The sequence below is a fragment of the Rhinichthys klamathensis genome, unplaced genomic scaffold (genome assembly GCF_029890125.1).
Source record: "Rhinichthys klamathensis goyatoka isolate OS25496 unplaced genomic scaffold, OSU_Roscu_1.1 h1tg000035l_1, whole genome shotgun sequence".
Classification (NCBI taxonomy): domain Eukaryota; kingdom Metazoa; phylum Chordata; class Actinopteri; order Cypriniformes; family Leuciscidae; genus Rhinichthys; species Rhinichthys klamathensis.
The window spans coordinates 4,912,883-4,940,759 of NW_026606583.1; the positions used below are offsets into that span (position 1 = coordinate 4,912,883).

The 27,877-nt window shown below is 40.8% G+C and overlaps 1 protein-coding gene across 7 annotated transcripts in view; it reads right to left on the reverse strand.

Moving 5' to 3' along the window:
- Positions 1-23,268, reverse strand: part of plce1 (phospholipase C, epsilon 1) — an 89,463-nt gene extending 66,195 nt beyond the window's left edge. For 6 of the 7 annotated variants that reach the window (XM_056245967.1, XM_056245962.1, XM_056245963.1 and 3 more), the window contains exons 1-2: positions 23,036-23,267; positions 12,357-13,716 (exon numbers count right to left, since the gene is read on the reverse strand). In XM_056245967.1, the coding sequence (XP_056101942.1) occupies positions 12,357-13,487 (1,131 nt within the window). In that variant the 5' untranslated portion in view covers positions 13,488-13,716; positions 23,036-23,267. Of the gene's footprint in view, positions 1-12,356; positions 13,717-23,035 lie in introns of all 7 variants that reach the window. The other variant, XM_056245961.1, reaches the window with a different exon arrangement.
- Positions 23,269-27,877: the final 4,609 nt, after the last annotated feature.

The window sequence follows — 27,877 nt, forward strand, 5'->3', positions numbered from 1 at the left end:
TATTAATTTACTGATTTATTTATTTGTAATTTTAATTAATTATATATTAATAGAACGTAATAATGTAAAAATAAGAAAAATGACGATTCCTTTTATCGAATATATTCTTTTTTTACTTCATATCCTGTAAGTTTATGTACTTTACAAATTAAGTTCAAATCTAAGCAAACTCCAATCCATGCTGTTACTTTCTAGCATGTTATTCTTCTTCATTCTTCAGTACTCTTATCAGTGTGGTCATTAGTCTGTTAGAAGACCCCTGGCCCTGTTGCTAATTAGGTGCTCAGCCAATCACAAGGCAGTGTTTATCTTCCTGTGGTGTGTCAGGCAACAGCTATTAGGCTCATTTCCTTTAATACTACAGAGGGCTGTTAAGCCTGGATGCCAGCCCGAACCCCGCCCACAACATTTTTTGGTCGGGAAGTTCGGTCTGTTCTCGATCTAGGAGTAATTATGATCGGTTCAGAATTAGTCGGACCAATCAAATTGCCAGGGCGGGCTTTATACGATGATGGACAGATGATCTGCAGTTACGTAATTTTCACGTTATCAAAGAGCGCTTGGGTTGAACTGGTTTCCCTCAGAGATGACTGCAGCTGGAGAATTGAGATGTATTGAGAATTAAGATGTATAGATTAGGGATGTGACGGTGAGGATTTTTTCACACCGGTTAATCGACGTGTTACAACACCGGTAATACCGGTATCACCGGTGGGGGCTTTTAAATCGCTAATTTAAAGACACATGTAAAATGCGCGCGTTTGCACGGGCATGCATAATGGTGGTCATGCGGAGCAACACTGTTTTGTTATTGTGCGCTGAATTGCCGCTCATTTGAAAACTAAACTAATTTGTTTTACATCGCTTATAAAAAGCTGTTGCAGCAGTGTGCACTTCACTTTCACACTTATACATTAGCGTCAATTCATCCTTCGCAAGGAGTTTGATGTGTTCTGACAAATCAAAATCCACCATTTTTGTCCGACAAAGCAGTCAGGAGAGTAGTAGTTTAGTAGTCTAGATTAGTAGATTAACGTCGGTGGATTTGAACTTGTCTTTAACGGAGGCAATCTCTCACGACACATTAGAGCCACAAAACGGTAGGCCTATTGTTTAATTTTCTTTGACTGACCAAATTTGAAAGTTGAGACTTTGGGTGTATTCACACCAGGAAAGTCCGATAGTTCACTTGCTTTGGTCCGGACCAAATAATGTTTTTTTTTTTTTTTTTGGTACGGTTCGCTTTCACACTGCTCTTTTTGCAAGTGAACCAAAATTTGTAAACAAAACCACACGTGTGCTAAGGTCGTCCATTCATTGGACAAGGATTCTCAAGTAGGGAAATCAGGAAGTGCAAAAAAGGCTCAGCATGGAGATATTTCGTACTGCAATATTTGTTATTTGACTAATTTTGTGCTATTCTGTACAAACGCAATATGAAGAAACTGCGCAGAAGACGGATAAGGTATAAAGTTTTCATTCATAGAGAGGGGCTATGTTCACATAATCAAATAATGAGATTCTTATTGTATATACTGCTAACAAGTGCTGTCAATGTTAACGCTTGCGATTAAGTTTGTCCAGTTTAACGCAGCATCATCCTTGTATTGTAACTATCGTTACATTATATGAACTGCAAAAGATTTTTTTTGCATATGCGCGATTAGACTAAAGAGAACGCTCTGTATGTGAATGTCCTGATGCACACACTCATTCATTCATTCCATTCCAATGATGCACACACGGCGCGCAGAAAGACGCGCAACAGTATCGTGTGGCCAGACAGCGCGCCGGAATGGAATTCTCTTTCGCACTTGAACAACAACAACACAAATCATTATGCCAAAATCTCCGACTACGGAAGCCTGTTAACTCAAAGCCGCAGTGCTTTCTTGCAATTGGGTCGGTTCATGTTCACACCGTAAACGAACCGTACCAGAGTTCGTTTGGAACCGTACCAAACCATCTCTTCAGCTGGGTCTCGGTTCGGTTGTTTGGTCCGCACCCGAGTTCGATTGCTGTATTCACACCTGCCCAAAAGGTCCGCACGAAAGGGGGAAACGAACTAGAGTTCGATTCAATCAAACCAAACAAGGCAGGTATGAATACACCCTTTGTTTCATATTAAATATTACCTGCTCGGTCCTGTCTGTCAGCACGTTGTCAGTGTCCTTATAGGCTACGTGAGTTGCACGTATAAAATTAAGTTAACGAACAACCTCGATCTATCAGGAAACGCCATAGGTCGCTGAATTTCACTGCGCTTCATGAAGAGTTTTTCTTTTGCGTGAAGAACGTGAAGAAGCCGTTCGCCGGAGATGTGTTAAAGATAGCAGTGCATTCGTGATTATTAGGCTACCGGTTTAATAATCCTCCTGGCTCCGGGTCTGAGTGAGTCATTTACTAAGTACCTTTGTTCTTTGATTAACTTCAATGACACTTTAAGAAAAGCCGCTGCTGATAGAGACGCGATCAACACGCGTCCCATTTTCTCACAAATCTCTACGTTAATTTAAGACTTTATTTAAATCATTTAAGACTGCTCTTATGAGGACACTCGACAAAACTGACATTTTGGCATAATTTTTGTGTGTTATGGTTTGTTCAAGCCCGAAAGAGAACCCGATACTGACGCGCGTCTTTTCTGTGGGTCACGCTCGTGTGTGTGTGTAGGCAGGACAGCGCGGTCTCTTTAGTCTTGTCGCGCTTAATTTCATTCACATTAATAAGAGCGTGATCATACAACGGTAGTCAACGGGTGACAGAAAAAAACAGATACTGCGTAATGTATTTAATTGCGTTAAATATATAAATATATGTCTATATATATATTTTTTTTTTTGCGGTGTCGTATATCTCACAATTCTGACTTTACAACACGCAATTTCGACTTTATATCACCCAATTCTGACTTTATAACACACAATTGCGACTTTATATCAATCAATTCTGACTTTATATCTCGCAATTCTGACTTTATAACATAACACGCAATTGCGATTTTATATCACGCAATTCTGACTTTATAACATGCAATTTCGACTTTATTTCAATCAATTCTGACTTTATATCTCGCAATTCTGACTTTATAACACGCAATTGCGATTTTATATCACGCAATTCTGACTTTATAACACGCAATTGCGATTTTATATCACGCAATTCTGACTTTATAACACCCAATTGCGATTTTATATCACGCAATTCTGACTTTATAACACGCAATTTCGACTTCATATCACGCAATTCTGACTTTACATCTCGCAATTCTGAGAAATAAAGTCAGAATTGCGAGATGTAAACTCGCAATTGTGAGAAAAAAGTCAGAATTGTGAGATAAAAAGTCGCAATTACCTTTTTTATTTTTCATTCAGTGGCGGAAACAAGCTTCCATACATAAAAGCCTAATGTACATTACTGATACAAAAAATATATAGGCCTATATTTCAATGAAAAAACATCAAATGTTATCCTCACAAAGAGAATTCTGAGAAAGTTTTTTCACTAAAAATTATAAGATGGCTTGTTCTTTTTCACTTGCACAAACTGTAAAAAAAAAAAAAAAAAAAACTGTACTCTGTATTACAGAGTAAGGGTAGGGACACACCAAACCGACCCCAAAGAACTAGCGCTGATGAAAGCAGACTGTGTTGTCGCTGTCACAGTGTCTGGTTGTGTTTCCCTGGGTTAGCACTAGAGGTCCTCGTTCTCACGGTGTCATTCACATTAGACTACTATTCCCAGCATTCTGTTCTGTCACTTATCTGATTATTGCACTCAGCTGTTTCCCATCACCTTGTTAGTTCTGTGTGTATATATTCCCTGTCTGTGTTAGTGTTTGTTACGGAGTCCTTGATTAATGTCCGCACACTTCTGTTCCTGTTTGCTGCCTGTTCTTGTTCATGTTTTTGTCTTGTATTTTGGATTGCCTTATTGGATTTTGACCCCTGCCTGGATGACTACGAGTTTGGATTTCCCTTATATTAAAAAACTACTGCTCTTGGATTTTCTGCCTCCTGTGTGTGTTCCGTGACAGAAGGACTCCGTCACACCTAATCCAGCGGTATGTTTTGTAACATCTCTTCCCCAGCCACCGAGCGGGAGAGAAGGGAGTTTTTTAAGGGGACCCGATTGGTCAAGTTTCGCGGGACCCATGGAGGTCGCAGTGGAGGAGGTGGTCGAGAGACTGTTCACGTCCCGTCTGCCCAGCCAGAGACTGTTCACGTCCCGTCTGCCCAGCCAGAGACTGTTCACGTCCCGTCTGCCCAGCCAGAGACTGTTCACGTCCCGTCTGCCCAGCCAGAGACTGTTCACGTCCCGTCTGCCCAGCCAGAGACTGTTCACGTCCCGTCTGCCCAGTCAGAGACTGTTCACGTCCCGTCTGCCCAGCCAGAGACTGTTCACGTCCCGTCTGCCCAGCCAGAGACTGTTCATATTCCGTCTGCCTTCATGGACCTGGATTATCTGGAGCGTCTGGCTCGGATCCTGGACATGCCCGTGTCTGCTGTTCCAGAGCCGGAGCCAGTGTCTCCTGTTCCAGAGCCGGAGCCAGTGTCTGCAGTTCCAGAACTGGAGGCAGAGCCAGTGCCCGCTCATGAGCTGGAGCCAGAGGCAGAGCCATTGCCTGTTCCAGAGCCGGAGGCAGAGCCAGTGATGTCTGCCTTCATGGACCTGGACTATCTGGAGCGTCCTGCTCGGATCCTGGACATGCCTGTGTCTGCCGTTCCGTGGCCGGAGCCAGTGTCTGTTTCAGGGCCAGGGCCAGTGTCTGTTCCAGGGCCGGAGCCAGTGTCTGTTCCAGGGCCGGAGCCAGTGTCTGTTCCAGGGCCGGAGCCAGTGTCTGTTCCAGGGCCGGAGCCAGTGTCTGTTCCAGGGCCGGAGCCAGTGTCTGTTCCAGGGCCGGAGCCAGTGTCTGTTCCAGGGCCGGAGCCAGTGTCTGTTCCAGGGCCGGAGCCAGTGTCTGTTCCAGGGCCGGAGCCAGTGTCTGTTCCAGGGCCGGAGCCAGTGTCTGTTCCAGGGCCGGAGCCAGTGTCTGTTCCAGGGCCGGAGCCAGTGTCTGTTCCAGGGCCGGAGCCAGTGTCTGTTCCAGGGCCGGAGCCAGTGTCAGTTCCAGGGCCGGAGCCAGTGCCCGTTCCAGAGCCGGAGGCAGTGCCAGTGCCAGTGCCCGTTCCAGAGCCAGTGCCTGTTCCAGCACCAGAGCCGGTGTTTGTTTCTGTGTTTGTTTCTGTGTTTGTGTCTGTTCTTGTGTCTGATCCTGAGCCGGTGTCTGATCCTGAGCCGGTGTCACTGCCCTGGCCGCCCGATGGGTCGTCTGCATCGCCCTGGCCGCCCGATGGGTCGTCTGCATCGCCCTGGCCGCCCGATGGGTCGTCTGCATCGCCCTGGCCGCCCGATGGGTCGTCTGCATCGCCCTGGCCGCCCGATGGGTCGTCTGCATCGCCCTGGCCGCCCGATGGGTCGTCTGCATCGCCCTGGCCGCCCGATGGGTCGTCTGCATCGCCCTGGCCGCCCGATGGGTCGTCTGCATCGCCCTGGCCGCCCGATGGGTCGTCTGCATCGCCCTGGCCGCCCGATGGGTCGTCTGCATCGCCCTGGCCGCCCGATGGGTCGTCTGCATCGCCCTGGCCGCCCGATGGGTCGTCTGCATCGCCCTGGCCGCCAGATGGGTCGTCTGCTTCGCCCTGGCCGCCCGATGCGTCGTCTGCTTCGCCCCGGCCGCCCGATGGACTTTCTGGTTCGCCCTGGCTGCCGGCTAAACCATCACCCCCTGTTTCTGTTCCCTTTCATGGTCCTGGCCCTCCCATCCCTCCCTTGGATTTTCCATATTTCACCTTCCTCTTGGACTCTTGGGTTGTCTTGTGTACTGTCATGGAGCGTCTGGTAGCCGCTCCGTAGAGGGGAGGTTCTGTCACAGTGTCTGGTTGTGTTTCCCTGGGTTAGCACTAGAGGTCCTCGTTCTCACGGTGTCATTCACATTAGACTACTATTCCCAGCATTCTGTTCTGTCACTTATCTGATTATTGCACTCAGCTGTTTCCCATCACCTTGTTAGTTCTGTGTGTATACACTCACCGGCCACTTTATTAGGTACCCCATGCTAGTAACGGGTTGGACCCCCTTTTGCCTTCAGAACTGCCTCAATTCTTCGTGGCATAGATTCAACAAGGTGCTGGAAGCATTCCTCAGGGAGTTTGGTCCATATTGACATGATGGCATCACACAGTTGCCGCAGATTTGTCGGCTGCACATCCATGATGCGAATCTCCCGTTCCACCACATCCCAAAGATGCTCTATTGGGTTGAGATCTGGTGACTGTGGAGGCCATTTTAGTACAGTGAACTCATTGTCATGTTCAAGAAACCAATTTGAAATGATTAGAGCTTTGTGACATGGTGGAAGTAGCCATCAGAGGATGGGTACATGGTGGCCATAAAGGGATGGACATGGTCAGAAACAATGCTCAGGTAGGCCGTGGCATTTAAACGATGCCCAATTGGCACTAAGGGGCCTAAAGTGTGCCAGGAAAACATCCCCCACACCATTACACCACCACCACCAGCCTGCACAGTGGTAACAAGGCATGATGGTTCCATGTTCTCATTCTGTTTACGCCAAATTCTGACTCTAACATCTGAATGTCTCAACAGAAATCGAGACTCATCAGACCAGGCAACATTTTTCCAGTCTTCAACTGTTCAATTTTGGTGAGCTCTTGCAAATTGTAGCCTCTTTTTCCTATTTGTAGTGGAGATGAGTGGTACCCGGTGGAGTCTTCTGCTGTTGTAGCCCATCCGCCTCAAGGTTGTGCGTGTTGTGGCTTCACAAATGCTTTGCTGCATACCTCGGTTGTAACGAGTGGTTATTTCAGTCACTGTTGCCCTTCTATCAGCTCGAACCAGTCTGGCCATTCTCCTCTGACCTCTGGCATCAACAAGGCATTTCCGCCCACAGAACTGCCGCTCACTGGATGTTTTTTCTTTTTCGGACCATTCTCTGTAAACCCTAGAGATGGTTGTGCGTGAAAATCCCAGTAGATTAGCAGTTTCTGAAATACTCAGACCAGCCCTTCTGGCACCAACAATCATGCCACGTTCAAAGTCACTCAAATCACCTTTCTTCCCCATACTGATGCTCGGTTTGAACTGCAGGAGATTGTCTTGACCATGTCTACATGCCTAAATGCACTGAGTTGCCGCCATGTGATTGGCTGCTTAGAAATTAAGTGTTAACGAGCAGTTGGACAGGTGTACCTAATAAAGTGGCCGGTGAGTGTATATTCCCTGTCTGTGTTAGTGTTTGTTACGGAGTCCTTGATTAATGTCCGCACACTTCTGTTCCTGTTTGCTGCCTGTTCTTGTTCATGTTTTTGTCTTGTATTTTGGATTGCCTTATTGGATTTTGACCCCTGCCTGGATGACTACGAGTTTGGATTTCCCTTATATTAAAAAACTACTGCTCTTGGATTTTCTGCCTCCTGTGTGTGTTCCGTGACAGTCGCCTCCTGCATCGGGGCAAAAAACTGCACTTGAACACACCGAGAGAACTACAACCGACTGTCAACTAGCATGCGTGTTCTGCGCCTGCGTGTAAATGAGACAACTGTCTATTTTGCAGATATATTCGTCTATATTCGTCATTCAAAAAGGGAAACTGACGCTGCAGGCGGTTTTGAATATCAATCCTGCTGATCACTTTCTTTATTCCACTCCTCTCGTGTAATATTAAAATATTCGCCCACGATGACGTAAAATCTGTACCGTTTTGACTTCTTTGCTTGCTGCTTTGCTATTATTCTCATGCACTGACTCATTCACTAAGCTGAACAGCCAATCAGAGTTCTCTCTCTCACTGACGGCCCAACGCTGATTCTACATGCTGAAAAAATGCTGGCAAAAAAAGAAAATATACGGCGTCCAACTAGAGCCAACGGTGCGGAACACACCGAAAAAAAAACGTATTGTTGTTAACCAACTAGCCTAACAGGTTTTAACCGTAGGATTTTTTACCCTCTTTTACTGTTAAAATTATAATAACTTTTTACAGGAGAACAAGTCATGTACAATCATGGCTGTTGTTTGAACCACAAACAGCACTGTGGTTAATGTCCCCTACTTGCAATCTCATAAGCTCCTTTTGACTCCTCTGCGGTGTCCACTGAGACAACAAAACCAGGGGTCAAGGCCGGGGGAGGTCACAGTTTCAACTCTGCACTTCCTCCTCCCTACTGCTGCTATAATCACAACGGAGACGATTAACAGATGCCTCTTGGATGCCATGTAAGGGCTTGCCTTTAAAACACATGTTGAGTGGGAAGCTCTTTGCACGGAGTGTCAACATCTGAGGCCGTGTGCAAACAGCAGTAAAAGCTTAAGAACACAACAAAAGAACAAGCTCAGCTTAATTAAAAAGAGAAGTCTGTCATTTCATTTGAAGTCTATGGACAGGTAAATACGCCATGGGAAACTTTCTGAATTGTTGACCCCAGCAGTCACACATCTGAATCTGAACGGGTTAAAACTTTTTCAGAACTTCCGAGTTCTGAGTGACTTTCTGAATTGGAATGTCTCAATTGACCGTTCGCAAAGACCCGCCCCCCTTAGTTACTGTCGCTATGTCCGACAAGCTACGTTGCTCTCACACACACACACACCATGTTCTCACGCAGATTGGTCAGATCACCTGTCAATCAAGCTCCCTGCGAAGTGTCAATTAAAGAATCATGGCAGAAGCAAACACGTACTGGTCATAATTCAGTGTTTATTGTGATGGTGCATTTTGTGTACTGTTGATAAGCAGTAGGGCTGTCCCTTTACGTTCGAAAATCGATTGCACAATCGATCGGACCAACCAACACAAGTTTTCAAAACGAAAATAGGGAATCGATTTTAACCAAATAAAATTCCCACCAATTTTACGCGCCTATAGTTTCAATCGGTTTCTGCTGGTGTTTTGCCAAAAAAATGGAGGACAACGGCGATCAACCTGTGCGACATGAGAGACGAGTGATAACCCCTAATAACTTGAGGAGTTCGATATGGAAGCACTTCGGGTTTGGGACTGTAGATCAAACTATGAAGGAGGACAAAGTGGTATGCAAACTGTGCGATCGTGAGTTCCCATATCACAGCAGCACTACAGGGGCATATGCAGCTTCATCATCCAGATGAATACAAAGACCTAGACCCGAGAGACCTTTACAAAGATTACAATTTATAATAGGCCTAGCCTTATTTGTACATTTCATTATACGCCTGCCTAGCCTAAGTGTCGGTAACGTTCAATTAAAAAAAACACATGGCCTGTTCTCAAGTAAGTCCATTTAGAGTTTCATTTTTAAATAGTTGTCTATAATGGATTGAATCATTACGTAAAATATTACGATTTTTGAATAGCCTAAATCATAAATGTATTTTTTCACAAAAGTGACAGGCGTAATAAGCAGCTATGAAGCTTGCCAGAAAATACTACTCATTTAACCTGTTTATGAGGCAACAGGCTTATGCAACAAAATAACATTTCCTGTCAGTCTTAGTGGCAGCCAGAGAACGGGAAAATACACAAATCATAAGTTGCACAACATGTCTATTATCATCATTATTACATTGTCTGAATTTGTCACTTCTGAGTCTGACAGTATGGCAAAATTACTTTTCTAAAAATTCTTGAAACCAGAATATCATAGAAACTTGGGTGTTTGCGCTTTTGAATTGGGCAAGAAAGCAATATATAAGTATATAAATTTCAAAAAGCATTGTGTACCGCTAACATGTTTTTTTAAAAAGTTCTAAGAAATTACACTTGAGAAAACTGCTATAATAATGTACTGTTAAATGAGTTCACACCTAAAAAGTTACTTACATCAATATACAAAGTTTCAAGGACAAATGCCAATTTATATTCAAATCTGGACAATAAAATAACCATGCCAACACTAAAGACTGCGTTATGGAAAGTGTGGCCCAATAAAGCAGACCTTAAATTATGCAAATCATCATAATGGCTTAAAGAAACCAAATAACACACTCTATAGGCTATGTCACTAGAATAAACCCTAAGGCAGGGATATTCAATTAAAGTTTAAGAGGTCCGGTCTCTATATTTCCTTCCCAGCGGAGGTCCGGACAATATTTTTTTGGAACAGTTATACATTTCCATCGAGGCAGCCGTAGTACTTTGTAAAAGAAAAAAGAAAAAAACTCAAAACTCAAAATAGTCATCACAGATGAAAATCTTGTGCCCAGAGAGCCAAAACAGTGACGTCTAAGAATTTTTACCAAAAATGTTCCCAAAAAGTAAATATTTCTCCCACCTGGATATGAATATAAAAAGGTTAGAACGAATGTTTTAACAGGCTATTATTTTTATTTTACATTTAGACACCTTTGTGCATGGCACATAGAAGGCATTGGGACTGAGAAAACATACCGGGGGGGAAGGTTTACCTCTTAAGAAAAGTATGGACCATTTTTTTTAATATATTGCTTAAAACAATAAACTACTAAAAACAAACAAAGTACATAATCTAGTAATCAAAACTCTCATCATCATGAGGACAAAAAAATTTTAACTAGAAAGTAAATTTAAAGAAAATTTGTCTTCCCTTGCCATCTCTCATCATCACATCTCTTAATGTGGCGCTTTACGTTTTTAGCGAGGGAGAGAGTGAAGCAACGCGCATGGAGAGGAAAGGGATTGAATAAGCACTTTTAGCTCTAGATAAATAATATAGATAGATCATTACCATAAACAACCCTGACTGGTTGTGGTGTGTGAACCACTCCGTTGTTTTGAAGCAGTGCTCACTTTAATCTGTAGAAACGATAAAATGGCGCAATTATGTCCCGTGGTCCGGATGGAACCAAGCCGTGGTCCGGATCCGGACCGCAGTCCACCATTTGAATAACACTGCCCTAAGGGATGTGATATGCACTTTCTATATTAGACTTATTTTTATGCAATTGTATTAAACCACCAGAACAGATACAAGCTTCTCTTTTTTTCTCTATCCACTATTCCCATTTTTAACCTTTCCAATTTGAGATAACGCCGGGCCGCTCTTCACCATGGTTCTGATGTTGATATGTATGTGTCCAAAACAAAACCCCAATAACAAATCAGTGGAACACCAAACTAAAAAATGTGAAGAAAAAATGGTTTCGTCTCAAGAGTAATGACTACAACACAATTTATTTCTACTCACCAACTCAGTGAACCCATTTTTCACCTTTAAGAAATGAATGAAAAGGTGAAGGAGGCAGGGTTTTAGTGCCTCAAAGGGGCAATAAAGTCTTAATGTCTTAAGCCAGTGTAGAGAGAACCACTGTACGCTCTGAAACAGAGGGTTCCACTGTCCCAGCCAGCGGGAGAAACCAGACAGCGCTGGAACGACCCTTAACACAACAAGCAGTGGTTTTTACAAGCCTACTAGTAAAACGTCTGCCTTAGCTCAGATATAATACGCTGCATAATAGATCTGAAGTTCTGCTGGAACAGACAGCAGTCGCCCACTAAATCATCTGTCAGAAAAACCTCAAGCTGAAAGGTTTTGTGTCTGTATCATGCACCGACTTCAGCTTTGTGAGCTCCAGGAAAAGGAATTTCCTTGGCAAGAAAGATTTCCTCCTATTGGTAATTCATCAAATTACAGGCAAAATTAAGTGCTGGCTAGTGCTAAATAGACTGGAACTATTACAATTACCACAGAAAATGACCATGAAAAAAATGCATCACTGTGGCGTACTCTTACAGCACTGCAAATATCATTTAGTCCCATACAATAAATTACTTGGGATTTTTCTCATTTGTAAGTTATGGTGTATAGAATCATCTGCTAATTGAAGAAAAAAAATTACACATTATAATTACAATTTTTCAATGAATTCAACAAGACCATGAAGATGAATTCTAGTTGAATTCGTTGAGAAAGTTTGAAATGCAAACAAACAGCAAAGCAAAGACAGCAAACTAACATGCAAAAATGTTCCACATGTCAAAAATCAACAGTAATTTCGTTTTAGACTTTGTTTAGGCTTAGTTAATAATAAAAAATTAAGCCACAAATTCATTTCAATATTGATTATTAATCTGTATACAAGTGCCCAAGAAGCTAAGAATGCAGGCTTCAATCATAATTATTTGTTCAGTGATAAAACACACTTGAAACAGCAAAGAAATTCCCTGACATGCTTATTTCAATATATGAGCTACAACACCAACATTCAATGAAGGAACTGTGGCACCAACTGTGAGAGAGGCACATTCATAGACCTTTAACATAACACCCGAATAACTATCAGTTCATAAAGGAAGCATTCATACCAAGCAGAGCTTTAGTGAAAAGAGAAATTGACCTTACCTCTGCATACTTGACCCCTGGGTAATTGAGAAGGGCCCTGGAAACCTGCAGCTGGATGGTCTGAAGCGCTCTGCTGTATCCTCTGACCTCATGCGTGCGCCTCTCACCCAGGTGGCATGTTTTCCCACAAACAGACTCCCAGACTCTGTCAGAGATGCAGCCGGTGGGTAGCGTCCTCACTATAGCTCTGGTGCCTGTGCACACAGTCTTTTTAATTTTCTGGTTGTTCTTCAGGTACCTCCTGACCAGGACAGTAGAGCGTTCTTTCTTGTTTCGCACAAACTCGCTGTCGGACACGGTGCCCTCACTGTCACTACCGTCCTGACTTGCAGACAACCTGAGGGGTGTGGACCTCTTAAGACACCTGCCCTGAGAGCACATGGGTTTGGTTTTCCTGTTGAGCCTTTCCAGACTAGAGAATCCATTTTTATGACACACGGCACATACAAAGTCCATTCTGTCACGCATCTTGTTTTTCACAGCAGTGCCGCAGCCATTGGCACATCGAGGGCCTAGTGGCGAGGATACTGGCACACTGCTTCGCCTCAAATCCAGCCCGCAGAACGGCAGGCTCTCCGTGTTTTGGCCGATGACTATTTCCATCTGGCACAGTTCACCATCTGAGCCATTCAACGTTGGCCGTCCTCCAGTGAGGCAAGAAACATCAGAAGAAATCTCTTCTGCTTTCCTCTGCTGGGGCACCGTTCCCCAGCTTCTAGGAGCAAAGCTATTCTCTGGGCAGCCTTCTTTGCTTTCCACTGGATTGAAAAACCCACACATCTGGCAAACGTACAACCCTTCTTCCCCGTGCCTTGCAGCCCCACAGCTGCAGTTCTTGGACCTGTAGGTATCGCCCAAGCAATCCAAACTCTTAGATCTAGTGTCCAAAGACTTCCGTATTCTGCACTCTGTGCCTGTTGACTCCCCCTCCAAGGGGTCAAACGGATAATGGACAGGAGTCTGAGGGGATTCGCTCTGAGGCAAGCCGTAGTTTACAGATATGAGAGCATCTCCATTACTTGCTGAAGTCTTCTTACCAAGACTCTTCAATCCCAGCACAGCGGAAGCCCTCTCAGAGGCCATGGAGCTCATGAAGCCAATATGCGCCTGTCTCTCCACACGAACCCTCATATCACTAGGCACCTAATGACAGATTCTCCTTGCTCAACTTACACGAGACAAGCTTCTGGCAAACTACCCCTAGAGACAATGGCCTTGAGATCAGAGAGGGAATCTCAGTGGGTCTGCCTGAAGTGGAAGCTTTAGGATGACTGCAGCAGAAAGTGACGGCTGTGTCTTCTCAATTTATTCGCCCCTCCCGACTTTAACCTCTTCTCCCAAGACCTCGGGGCTCAGGAAACTAGAAGAGAGGGGAACAAGAAAAATACATTTCAATAAACAACTTCTATTGCCACATAGCAATATGGCCTACAAATGTTCCCTGAATGAATAAAGAAAATATGACAATGCAAGATGAAACATAAACATACTGTAATCCAACACACCGGTTTTACTTGGCATGGCCAAGGTAAGAAAAAGTTTCTCAATCCTTATCATAGGCCAAGCTGTTTTGTGTCTTGCTAGGTGCTATCTGGAGAAGTTGTTAAAATTGCACTTCACCACAACAGAAACCTTGTTTAAAACACTGAAGAAATATTACAAGGACAGGATGCACATTCTGACAGGATGAAATGAAAATTCACATCCACTCAAAAATATCTCCATCTCAGGAAATCACACAGCTGACCAAAATCTCACTACAGCCCCCCATCCCTATAAAAATGCAGGGGTCTCTGGAATGTAAAGCCTCGCTTGGAGGGGGTAGTCCAAATCCAATTAAAGGGGGGCATTCGCTGCATTGATTCTAGCTGGATTCAGCCAGTCAGTCTTCAAACACGGCTCAGTTCCCACACCCACACAGTTGATGATAAATCACTGTGCTAACACAGTGAGGAGTATTTCTTTCATAACTCAGTACTTGAGTGCTTGTAATCATACATGGACTCGGTGAAAGAGAAAGGGCGTAAAAGACACTAGAAAAGAAATGAAATAATCAGTGCTAACCATCTACAAACACTAAATTTGTATATTTTCTAAAGAAAATGTGAGTGGTGCAAAACTGAGCAACTTTTAAAAGTAACAGCACATTCTCCTCAACAATATGCATGATTTATGGTATCATTAAAGATACTGTACCTGATTTTTTTTTCTTTTTTTCTATTTGGGCAAAATGGTTTAAACCCCAAATAATATATATTTTAAGCAAGCAATAAGGTACGAGGCAGTGCTGTATCGTGAATAAGTCACGGCTGAAGGGCGTTTCGCGTCGTGCCTGCAACCCCTTCAACCGTGACTTATTTACGATACAGCACTAGCCTCGAGTACCTTATTGCTTTTATAAAACAGTTACCACACAATACAAAAAGCCGAAAAATATGCATCTATGCAACTTTAATGAAGTAAAATCACTAAAATCCTTCCTTTCGCTGGAAAAAAATTGTCCCTGGCCGTACAGAAGTTACATACATTTTTTCGCCAATAGATGGCGGCAAAAACTGTCTTTATGAGTGAGTCAGTCAGTAGAGAAGACTTTTACATTGAAAGGACTCAAACTTGTGATCACGGAGAAGGAAGACGCAACTGACAGATGACTATCGGCACGGGAAAACCCCTTAACTGTTAAAAGGACAAGATATCGCAGCGGACATTCAAACAGATTTTTTTTTTATTATGAATATAGGACTGACCTGAAGGAAAATGCTATACCTACTGTAAATGTAGGTACACTCGCTTACTCGATCTCTCACAATACTCTACTATACAATGAACAATATCAATGAGATCAAACATGTGTTTGCCAAGTTGCAAGTTGCCAAGAGTGGTTACTAGGGGTGTTGTGTAGTGATACATAGAACCGTTGGGTGAAGCGGTCATAGCCGTGTTTTATCGTGAATAAAACACAGCTATTGACCAATCAGAATCAAGGATTGGAACTAACCGTTTTATAAAAGCAATCATCTGTGAAAAAAACAGGCTTTATGATGCCATCTACTGTGTATTATAGAGGATTGTAATAAATGAGAAGCTCTTAAACGGAATAGAAAGCCTTAGCCAATAACATGCTCAGGAAAAAGGGGGTTGCCTATATTGAACTCAGGGACAAAAATTTAAAAATGAGTGAGAACATCATGAATCCATTGTCCAAATCATGTTTTTGTCTTATCCTGAATCACGTCATAGACATAAACAGAGAGAAGGAGCTCCGGCTACAATGTTCTTCCGCAAGACGCATGCAGTTCTGTTTATTAACCGCTAGAGCGCCAAAAGTTAAGTACTCCAGCTTTAAAGCTGCTGTAGGTAACTTTTGAAAAAATGTATTTGCTAAAACTGTCATTATGTCCTGACAGTAGAATATGAGACAGATAATCTGTGTAAAAAACAAGCTCCTCTCCCAGTGGTCCTATTGCCATTTGCAAGAAATACACGCTCCCGGTCAGAAACAACCAATCAGAGCCGGGAGGAGTGTCTTAGCAGTGTCAATCACGCTCGTGTACGCGCTGATCACACCCCTCTCTCGCACAGCGCGAGCGCCGGAGCGTGAGCCGTCGTTCAAACTCAAGATTGCCGGCGTGCTGCAGCTGTGCTTATGACGGAGAAACAACCTAAACTGCCAATTCTCGAGTGACACCTGCTCATAAAACAAAGAGGTAAAAGGAAAAAGACTGATGACGATAACCAAGCGAAAAAGAAAGAATTACACAGAGCCCATTGACTCGGTGTCAAAACTCTAGCCGCATAACATGTAGATAAAATGTCACGCACTCTGCTAAGCAACAATTGAAACCTGCTAATTGACTGGCTTGTCATGTTGCTGAAATAATGTACTAGCACACCTTATCTAGCATTATATATCGCTAGAATAATTACTTACATACTGTAACGTTAGTTACCGTTATATTAACGTTATCTTGCTAGCTATTTATAACTTATAGAAAGAGTGCAACGTTATAAAGTTACATGTAGGCTATTGCAAAATACATAATGATTTGAGGACCAAGTTTGTAGTCAAAGTATGGGCAGGCCATAGTCAATGTAAAGCATATTGTTGATGTTTAGTCCCTATTAGTGAATGTCCCATATGCCATATAACTTTTTATCCGCTGTTATCAGTGGCCCTGTTTACTAGCCTGCACGTTCACGACGGGCTCCGCTGTGGAGGACGAGCTGTGGAGGGAGGGCTGTAGCGCAGCAGAGAGCAAGGGGGTGGGACCTGTAAGTTGTGCTTGTTCAAATTTTCAGGCTAAGTCAACGTTTTCTCAAAACTCCCTACTGCAGCTTTAATGTCCATTGATTTGCACACCTAAAATGAATGGAACATTTCACCCAAATGGAAAATTCTGTCATTGTGTGTTCATGAGACACACAATAAATAATAGCGTTTGCCATCACAGACATAAAATCTGGCATGACACGTTCCCTTTTAAAACTGAAGGGAAAATGTGATTTCAGAACTTGTCTTCATCATCAGAAGCAACTAAACAAGTTTTGTCCTAATCTGCTCCCAAAATGCATTCTTCAACATTACTAAAGCACATAAATGCATTCCTGCTTGGTATGAGATCACCAGACAGATAAACCAGACACACCTTCCTTCTTATGATGAACTGTCATGTGTCCACATGACTTCGTAAGGTGGTCTGACCATGAAGTGATGGCAAAATATTTGGTTTTTTTTTTTCATTTCACTTTCATTCTGGCCAGTTTTTAGGCTGTTGTTAAAGTCCCCGTGAACCGGAAGTTGCAAACGACTTTTCTCCAGTGTTGTGACGTATTTCCGAGAGAAACGGAATACTAAATGAGGCAAAATGGTGGGCGTGGCCTTTTTCCCAACTAGCACCTGATTGGATCTAGAAAAGTAGGTGTTTTCATTCAGCCTGTCTACTGTCAGTTGGAGGGGCGTGATTACAGATGTTAAGAAGACGCCCAAACCGTGAAACCTACGTCATAAGGAGAGGTCCTCCAACGCAGAGGGGAGGGGAAATTTCAGATTTTGGTTAAAGATTACGAAGCCAAAAAAATTTTTTGTGTGGATTGACTTGCATGGATGAATTGTTCACCACAAAACGATCAATTTAGGCAAACAAAGTAAGTATGGTCAATTTTGATTTCATGGGGACTTTAAGAAGCTGCTGGCTGTTCAGGGGTGCGTTTCCCAAAAGTATCGTTAGCCAACTATGGTCGCAAGTTCCGTCGTTATCAGCATAGTTCAACGGGTCAGTGTTTCCCGAAACCATAGTTCTAACGAACATTCGCAAGCAGCATCGCAAAGTTGTGTGGTTTGGAACTACAGGTTTCGATTTGCATGCTCTCAATTTGATTCGATTTTGATTCGATTTTGATTTCGATTCCGATTCTCGATTCGATTTTCGATTTCGATTCTCAATTTCGATTTCGATTCTCAATTTCGATTCTAAATTCGATTTCCGATTCAATGAATATGTTCTTTTTATAAATATAAGATTTGTATTAAATCTATAAGTTTACTTGAGGTTAATAAAAAGAAATTAAGAGCCACAAACCTGTATATTAAACTTGATTTTAGGTACACTTGGGTACATTAAAACAGAACCCAACTCTATATTTCAAATGCAATGAATAGACAGGATTTTGATGTAAGATGAAAAATTTATGCTGAATATTGGACAAGTTAGAACAGTCGCATGCCTTGATCAAACAGGATCAGATTATTTTATGTTTAAGATAAAACAAACATAAAATCTCACAACATTAGCTGTAACATGGAGGCTGCAAGCCGATGAACAGTGTAGGAAAACTAATACTGGCTTTTGGGTGATAGATAAATAAATATGAAAAAAAAATCGATTCGTGGCCTTTGGGAATCGATTTTGAATCGACCACATTTTAAAAAACGATTAATCGAAAAATTGCTTTTTTTGCCCAGCCAGTTGGAAGCATAGTTTCTTGTTTGCATGACATGTGGACTCAATAAATCCTAACCTTGAGCAAAATAAGCAAGCTAACATTCAGTACAATCTAGCCTATATCTTTTATTTAGAATACATACAAATTAGGGCTGTATGATTAATTGCAATTTACATGTAATCGCACTTAAACCGATTTGTCTTATCGCTTTTATGCGCAGCTTGTCATTGATGTACGGCTCTGTAAATGCTAATCCATCTGAAAGCACCTTGAATTTGAGTCACTTATAACGTGAATTTGCAAAAGTAACACACGTCAAACATCTTTCCAAACATGAGAAGCATTTATGAACCTCTTGTCCAACAAAAGACAACATTTAATTACATGCTTTTACTCCAAAATTACTTCATAACGACAGTTGAGCATCCTTCAACTGCAATAACTGAGAAAAATTTGAAATAGTCCTCAGATGCCATGTCTGTAATTTATAGCAAAACATCTAACATTAATTCGATCTCAAACAGATTAATTAAAAGTAGTTATTATTATTCCACCACCTCCATGACATCATTTAACCAACGTGGTTAAACAACCAATTTGCGACAATATGGTTTCTGGAAACAGTCGTGACTAGCTACTTGATTTCTTCAATGATGCATCGTAGTATGGTAGTTAAGCAGCGAGTGACGTCGTTGTACGGGAATCGGACCCTTGGGTGGTTGCAAACTTAAAAAGTCCATTCCCAAGTCACTATGAATTGCTGGTCTCTAAACTCAGGTCCCATCATCAATGTGAGGGGCCGTTTACACTACACAGTTTTCAACTAAAACTGACAACTTTTTATCCCTTTTGGCCGTTCATTTGCACACAAAAACGACATTCTGGGGCCGGACAAACTCAAGGTTTTGAAAACAGATTTGAAAAGTGCAAGTGTTTCAAACACATACCGTTGTCGTCCCCATGTAAACAACAAAAATGTGAATTTGTGAAACCAGTGATGTCATGCGCATGCGTATTACATGTTCAGTCTAGACTTAGTGTTTCTTTACATTCTGACATCGCTAACTACTTGCCTGGCATGCATTCAACAGCGTTTTTAGTCCTTTTCGCAGATCTGTGTGAACTGGGATCGTAAAAACGTTTCCATTATTTGTACGTTGTTGTCATGTACACGTATCCTCAGTCTTAGGCCCGCGCCAGAGGTGGGACAGAGTCTTTCTGCCGGGTGTCTGTTAGATTACTGCACTGGAGTAGAGAGCACTATGAATTCTTCATGCGCCTTGTAACTGAAATTTTAAACTGTTAAAAGAAAAGACTCAAACTGTTGCATAGATATAATACACTAAGCATCAAATATATCTTCGCTTTGAACTTTTCAATGCGAAGCGCTGCACGCTTTGACTTCGCGTTGATTCAAGTGCATAATTCTGCGCACGGGATGCGCATAATCACTTTGCTGCTCTAAATTTTGGAGCCTTTCATATTAATACTTAGGGGAGGTTTAAACACCTGGGGCAAGGGGGCGTGGCCCCAGGTGTTTTTCCTCCCCCTGGGGAAATGGGCCTGCCACCACAGCTGGAAAAAATCCTAGAGGAAACACTGGTAGACATTATGTAAACTAAAGATGAGATTCATTTTGTAGTCAGCTTCACTGATTAATATAATGGAACTTTGTGAGATCGCAAATGAATGAGTGACAGCTTTTTAGTCATTATAAAGAGAACAGTCATTGCGTGCTGTCTAGGGCCTAGGCGATATAATAATTAATATAATATATTCATAACTTGAATAAAACTTTTGTTTGCCACGCTTGACAAGCGGCACTGTACACGCTTCAATACATAGCCCCAAGGTCATATAAATAAAGGATTCATTCTCGAAATTGATTTGATAACAATAGCAAAGGACGAGACTAATTTCAAGCACCCTCGGTGATTTGATTCTGGAACCAGGTCTGGTCCCAAACGCAGGATTTTTCAGCATTAGTTAAGGCAATTGTTATTTATTTGTATTGGATGCCATGTCAAATCACGCACAGTATGCTTGCTTTTCTGTTAAAATGAACAGTGTTTTGTGAATGTAGACGCTTTAATAACAAATAATTTGGAGCGTTTATGCTGGGACTTGTAAGTTGTTGGGACTGGTAAACTGTCTTGAAACTATTTCATTGGAATCTATAACACTCCCATTCGCCATCATGGGAGAAAAAACACCACTAATTAAACTTCGAAAAGTTGTGGAAGCCAAAAAGTATTGCCGGCCTTTATTTGTATATACACTATGAAAGATTGCAACCAATCCATTAAGGTAATTTCCTGCAATCCTTACTGATCTCATGGTGGTGTGCAAACAGCCGACGTATCAGCCAGCCTGCAGGAGGTGTTACAGGCATTTGTGTCCTAAAAACCTGAACTTGTCAAAGACAACTCTTACTTAACTTATCTAAACTATGAGCTGTAGCAGTAAAGAGGCAGTCGTGCCTCCAGAGCGGTGGGTGGGTATGAGTGTCTGTTGAGGCATGAGGCCATAGTAACGATTGGAAATTACGGGAATTCCCACCTCCCCAAATCCACCTCTGCTCCCTCCTTCTCCCCTTCTTTTCTGAAGCCAGCACAAACTAATTATGTGTGCTAGCTTGATTCTGTTCATATGCAAACAACAGCTACTGGAGCAAAGCCTCATTCAGATCTGGAACAGTTCATATTAATATAACAAAGTTTATGTGAGGGTAAACAATGGCATCAATGTCAACATGCATGCAGGTTCAACCGAGATTAGGACAATCTCTAGGCTAACAACCCATCATAAATGGAACTAGGTCAACTGCTGTTGATCTCTGCCCAGTTTTATTAGAGTTAGGGCTGGAATAAATGACACTACTTTAAAATATGAACAGATATTAAGCACACTATAGGCATCACACACTTGCCCACTTTGTAAATGGTTACAGAGAAAAACTGGGTAACGTACACAAAACGTCTGAGGATCGCACACTACCAACTTTCACATCGTTCTGAAATTAACAACAATCTCATGCAGAAACATCCGCCTCTTTGCTAGAAGATTTATGATCAATGAAAACCAGATGCATTCTAAACTCAGCAAAAACTATCAGTTTGATATCCTACAAACTGAATAGAATCGCTGTCTGAAGCTTAATTATAGAAATCGGAGTCTGTTCCCCTCGTACATTACACGATTTTTATGAAACTGGTCAACTCCGACTGCCCAACACCTGCATACTGGATCTGACTTTTGGTAATTAGCATAAACTCAAGCAAAAGTTGTGTAGTGCATTCCAGACTTTAGGCTAACTAAAACAAAAACATTTACAATTAGTTTTAATTAATTGAAATAAAAGAAAATATAAATATTTGATGAACAACTTAAACTTAAAACTTTGTCTTGGCAACTAACTGCCAATACTCTGGGGGTCTAAATATATTTATTCATCTATTTTATACAGTTTTATTAAAATAATCTCTCAGATTTATTTAATTATCTTCTTTAAACTGACAATTTTTCAAAATCAAAGATATCGCTATATCAATTTGGGCAAGTCCAAACACTTAGACAGTTGTTGACGATAAATCAGTGTTTGCAGTCATAAATGTACAGTTTGGCAATCTTTGACCATTTCTGGGTGTGTCATGTCTTCTGGCACAGTCATTCTTGTTTAGCTACATTAAATTCAGGTGTGTCATCCCAGATTTAATTTCACAACACTGAAAGTGCACATGACATTCGGTAATTCAATTCATGCAAAAATGTACAAAATCTAACTATTGTGTCATAACTGATCAAAGGTCTATGATAGGCTTGTTTGATGCAAAGCAAAAGATCCCATCTGATCACAGGACAGTAACCAAGTATACTTGCCTCCAACTTGTCTCTCAATCCAGTTCTCATGTGGCAAGTAAACTAAAGCAGAAGAAGAGTTTTCCATCTATTCACATTTTCCAGGCTGGTTAATGAAAATGGATTGTGTGAGTTCGAGCATCAAAAGCCCAAACCCCAGGATCACTCGTGCAAGATCGGGTTACAAAGCTGGTCAACTCAGTCACACTCCACTTTTACTAGAACAACATAAGATTCCCATTAGAGGCTGATTTCACCAAACTAGACTTGGGGGAGCCTGTAGAGGCAGAAATGGGGGACAGAAAAATGTCTCAACTGTGCTTTTGAGTAAACGTAACTTACCATTTACTAAGATATTTCCTCTTCGCATGCAATTTTGAAAACTCATCATCATCATCAACGTCGTCGTCACACACGATTTAAAAACATCATCACATGTCTTTTATATTAGAGTCCGCTCAGTCCACCTGTCTAAGCTCATTGAGAAGCACATTTCACTAACAAAAAAGTACCTGTCATGGTACTTTTTTGCCCAAAACATGGCCCAAAACATGGTATTACCATGGATCATACGTTTTTCATGAAGTACCTTGGAGTAGGCTACCGTTTAAATATTATACAAAAGTATAAATACATACGAAATAAAACAACTGAGGTGAATTAATACACGCGAGTCGTAAGGCAACTCGTAAGGTCTTTCTTTCTTTCTTTCTTTCATTTCCGACATAATCCGAGAAAACATTAACAACTAACACACGCTCCATCAAACGTTGTTTTGAGGCCAGCTGCAGCATATTTTCTAGATGATAACATAATTTTAGGATTTAACACTTCAAACTTAACATAAACACGTGCCAACGACAGGAGATACAACTTACCGCTGCAGAAAGTCACACCAGAAAACCGTCTCTCGCGCGAAACAGAGTGAAACTTCATCATGGTTTCAGAATATGACTGTTAAATTTGCAGAGCCCCGCAGCATTAAAACTATGTTGCGTTTAAACTGATGGAGGCGGGAAACTTATTCAGTCAGCAGCAGCAGCAGCAGACACTGAAGCCGCTCGCGAGCACACAATAGATGATCTACAGTCACTGCATAGGAATGTCTGAGGACTTTAACTCACGGTACCGCTCAAGACAAGAGACTGACACACTTTATTACTGTCAACAGCCTCACGCTAACACGCCTTCATACTTAATATTCACTTTCAGAAGTTACAGAGAGACCTGATACTAGCCTACCACGATAATACAATTTCTGTATGTAGCCTACCAGTCTTTGTATTTATTGGAATACCTTGGAATAACTGTGTGGTACAAGATATGGCCGTCATGTGTTTTATAGGCATATCACATAAAATATAAATATTAAAAATTAACAGCAGTTCCATATCTCACAATTCGAGCTTTTTTCTCGCAATTGAGAGTTTATATCTCGCAATTCTGACTTATTTTCTCAGAATTGTGAGATATAAACTCTCTTTGATGCCAAACTTCAAGTCGAACACACCTACTGATTTATTTAATATCTCCACTATTGATATGCATGGACATGGAACGGTTGATTCTGCTTCGAAATTTGGAACTAGTTTCATTGGTGGAGCGAAAAATGACAAACTAACTGGCAATACTCAATATCACTTGCAAGTTACTCAATATTAAGCCATATGGACATTTTTTGGGCACAATATCATGTTAATTCCACTTTATTTGACATTTCTACAATAGAAACATTTGGATTATTTCCAATATTTTAGCATACCATTCTTTAAAGTACCATGGAGTATCAATAATGAAGTATCATTACACTAGGAATGCTGGATGGACATTATCTCGTTATGGCTACATTTGAAGGTTACTTCCTTTGGCTCAATTGATAACATTGTTTGATTTCCTGTTTTGCCTAACTAGATTAACTGTACATTTGCTTTACAATCTCAAAGTGATGCTGGCTGTTTACATGCAGAAAATATTATTAATATTATTATTTATTTTATTAATTGTTTCTTCATGTATATTATGCTTTTGTTTATGCGTGGTAATCCACACCTAAAAAGTCCAGACAGAGAGGGCTTGTATCCAGTCCCTCCCACCACTTACTACTCTTTAAAAAAATAACCTCAGGGAATAAAATGGGCTATTAGCAGAGGCTCATATAGACATATGCCAATGCATTTTCACTTTAACCATGTGTTTGTGTTCTTGGCAGAATAGCAATGATTTTCCCAATTCTCAGTCCACAAGGAGGGAACTCTTATGCCATCCAGAAAGAATGTGCAATTCTTCCACTCCCAGTCAATCTGTCACATGTAATCCTACAGCATCTGGAACTATTGCTTTCCAATTGCAATTCATTTACAAAACCACACAAGTAAGCCTTTGTATGTTGCAGTTCAGTATGACAGTCTTTTATGTTTTTGTTGTGTATTTGGATTTCGTACAAAGATTTCTGATCATTCATTGTGGTCGCACAGCTGGCTGTGGAACTATGAAGGCATATTTTTGTGTTTTTATGTCATGTTTCTGAGTAGCCTAGATTAATAAGGTGTCATGTAATTGCAAAGATTCAAATGAGTCTGGCACAGGTTTGTACAAAAGTGATTGTATACTTCATAATCTGTCCCTCATGTGGACTTTTTGTTTTGTAGGAACATCCACAGCTTTTACCATGTTTTTCCATCTAAACACCTGCAAGTGAAGGTTTTCATGAACTGAAGTCTCAACAATTAAATGTGTTGTTGATCTCCTCATCTCATGTGGCCGCCAGTTGCATAAACTGCTTAAACCCTTACAAGTTATCTAATTTTACTTCTTCAAGACTGGTCATTCATTTTTAAGTCAGTTATATAAAAAGGTAGATGGGTCAAATTTGTAAAAGTAGAACTGATTAGCCCTAACTAATTGCTAGGTGGTCAAACTAGTTCTTAAGCCACAGTCTTAAAGGGAAAGTTCACCCCAAAATTTACTTCCTTAGTATTTTTATTCATACTATGGAAGTCAATGGAAAACTGTTTGGTTACCGACATTCTTCCAAATATCTAATTTTGTGTTCAACAGAGGAAAGAAACTCATACAGGGTTGGAACAACATGAGGGTGAGTAAATGATGACAGCATTTTCATATTTGGGTGAACTATCCCTTTAACTGAGAGACTCTGTTCATGTAACTCGCCACTGATCCGTTACACTGCTGCCCTCTACTGGGTTGTAAAGTCAACTGGCCACTTAAATAATAACTAGATGCTGACAAATATGCTCACTCAACGTGACTAAGCACTTTGAGGTAATGTAATCACATCTAAGCAAAAAGCGTGTTTGTTTATTCGCTTTCTGTTTATTTATTAATCTCTGTAACATCTGTGTTATATGTTCCTTTGCACAAACGTTCTTATGATTTCCATTATAGCCTATCATTTCTTTGGCTCACAGTTGCTAAGTGGCAGACATCACAGTAAAAATTCAAAAAACCCAAAATATAAATAATTTTTTTATAATTTAGACAAAATATAATTAATATTCTGATACATTCTGATTCTGATAGACTATATTTTCTCAAATAGTTTAGGCTACTGTCTAAATAATTAGCATTAAAAAATGTCATACCATGTTCATAAAACAATATACAATAACTCAATAACAATACAATAACAAAAAAAAATAGCCTACTTTATACAATTAGATATAAACATAAACGTTTAGATATATTAGGCCTTGATATATATAAAGCTATAACCACACAAAAGTAGGCTATGAGCCCATAAAGTATGGAGCCCCTAAGGGGTGGTGGAAAAAATATGAGATACAGTAGATGAGAGGAAATCTATATCTACGGAGCCCCTAAGGGTAGGCCTACACGGTAGTGTAAAAAAATATGAGATGGGAGTAAAAATTACACATTTTAATGTTTTTGCGTTCGCACGAAACTTTGCGTTCACTCACACCTTTTGCGAGCGAACACAAAAGTTTCCCGGGTGAACACAACCATTTTAAAAGTGAACACAAAGTTTCTCTGGAAACGCAAAACATTTCTTTTTTTTGACAAATAGGCACATTTTTTCTCCCATCTCTTTTTTCCTTCAGTCCATGTCCCTTTAGGGGCTCCGTAGGCTAGCCTACTAATGATAAACATAAAAAAATATATTAATTAATATTAAATCTGATGGGACTATTTTAACATATTTGGCTCAGATAACTTTTTAGATGTTACAGCAGATTCTCCGAATTTCATTGCATTTGAATCCTCTTTCAATGAATTTGTCATTCAAAATAGGCTACAATCCCAATTTGCTATACCGGTTTGTTGTGTCTGTTTGCTGCAATTCACACCACTCTAGCCGCAACATGCTTGTTGTGGTTTTAAAGTAGGCTAGCCCAATTTTAACAAAGCCTTTATTATACCCGACATAAGTGGCTGTGATTTATGTATTTTGCTTTGTAGAATGCTGTCATTATTCTGATGATCACGATCTAAAGAGTTTCTCGACTATTTACATGTAGGCCTAACATTTTTTTTAATTCATTTAGCCTACAGATTTATCCAAAGCTATTTACAAAAGCAATTTATCACATATCCAGCACTATTCTAACAATATTAATAATAAGTTTAAATAGGATTTCAGTAAGTTGGCTCTCACAAGCCAACTTAATTAAATTAATTAATATGGGTTTTCATAAAAGATTTAAATTGATTCATTAGATATGCTATAAAAGTTTCAGAATGAATATTAAACACGTGTTTTAGGCAAGACTATCTTAAAGCCGTGTAAATATATAAAATGGAAACTGCTTCCCATATCTTTTGTTGATGATGTCAAAGGTTGTGTGCTCAAACAAATGATATGGCTTTCTGGGTTTTGAGTATGACGTCACAATTTTTTACACCAAACTCACTTAATCATTTGTACTGGTGACATCCAACCAGGGAGTTTAGTACGACCCATTCTACTGAAAATGCTTGTTTGAGGAGAGTGTTATTTAGAAGGGGGTGTCCTACACTTGTACCATGTAGTGTGTGTGTGTGTGTGTGTGTGTGTGTTTATTGAATCTATGTTGATCTATCACTAACACCAGCTGCTGTTATCTGTTGATGAATGTACTGCATTGGAACAGGTCGTTCATGTCTACACTTATCAAACAGTTTGGGGCCTTTTGTTTGAGGATAAAGAGCAAAACAGCTTGTTTTTGTTAGAAGGTCGAAGGCAAACAGACCATGGGCAGAAAACTACAATAATTGATGCTGTGTATGGCATTTTACAGAGCATCCCTAAATTTAGCCTACAGTATACACAAAGCATGAAGTTTGAATTAAAATAATGAGAGAAAGAACAGAAAATCCACAAGAATGCAGCAGTAATCCTTCTTAACCACTCGGCAGGGGTGAGAATCACATGATTACCACTACTACCACAGCCTACAAAGTTTAAATCTTGGTTAGTACTTCCAGAAAAAAAAGACACTCCACTCAACAAGTTAAGAAGAATATTTCATTTATTTAAACAGCTAAGTTCAAAAGTCATATAAATAAGCAAGATTAAATCTAGGCATTATTCAAATCGAAAACCTTATTCAATAAATAATATGGAGGGATCTGCTCTTACATAAACGGATATGTCTTCAGATAGAAAAAAAAAATACATTTAAGGCAGCATGTCTTTCAGTAAACCATTAATAGTGCCATAAACTGACACAACAAGTCATTGTAAAGTGCTTTCAGGTCAGTTT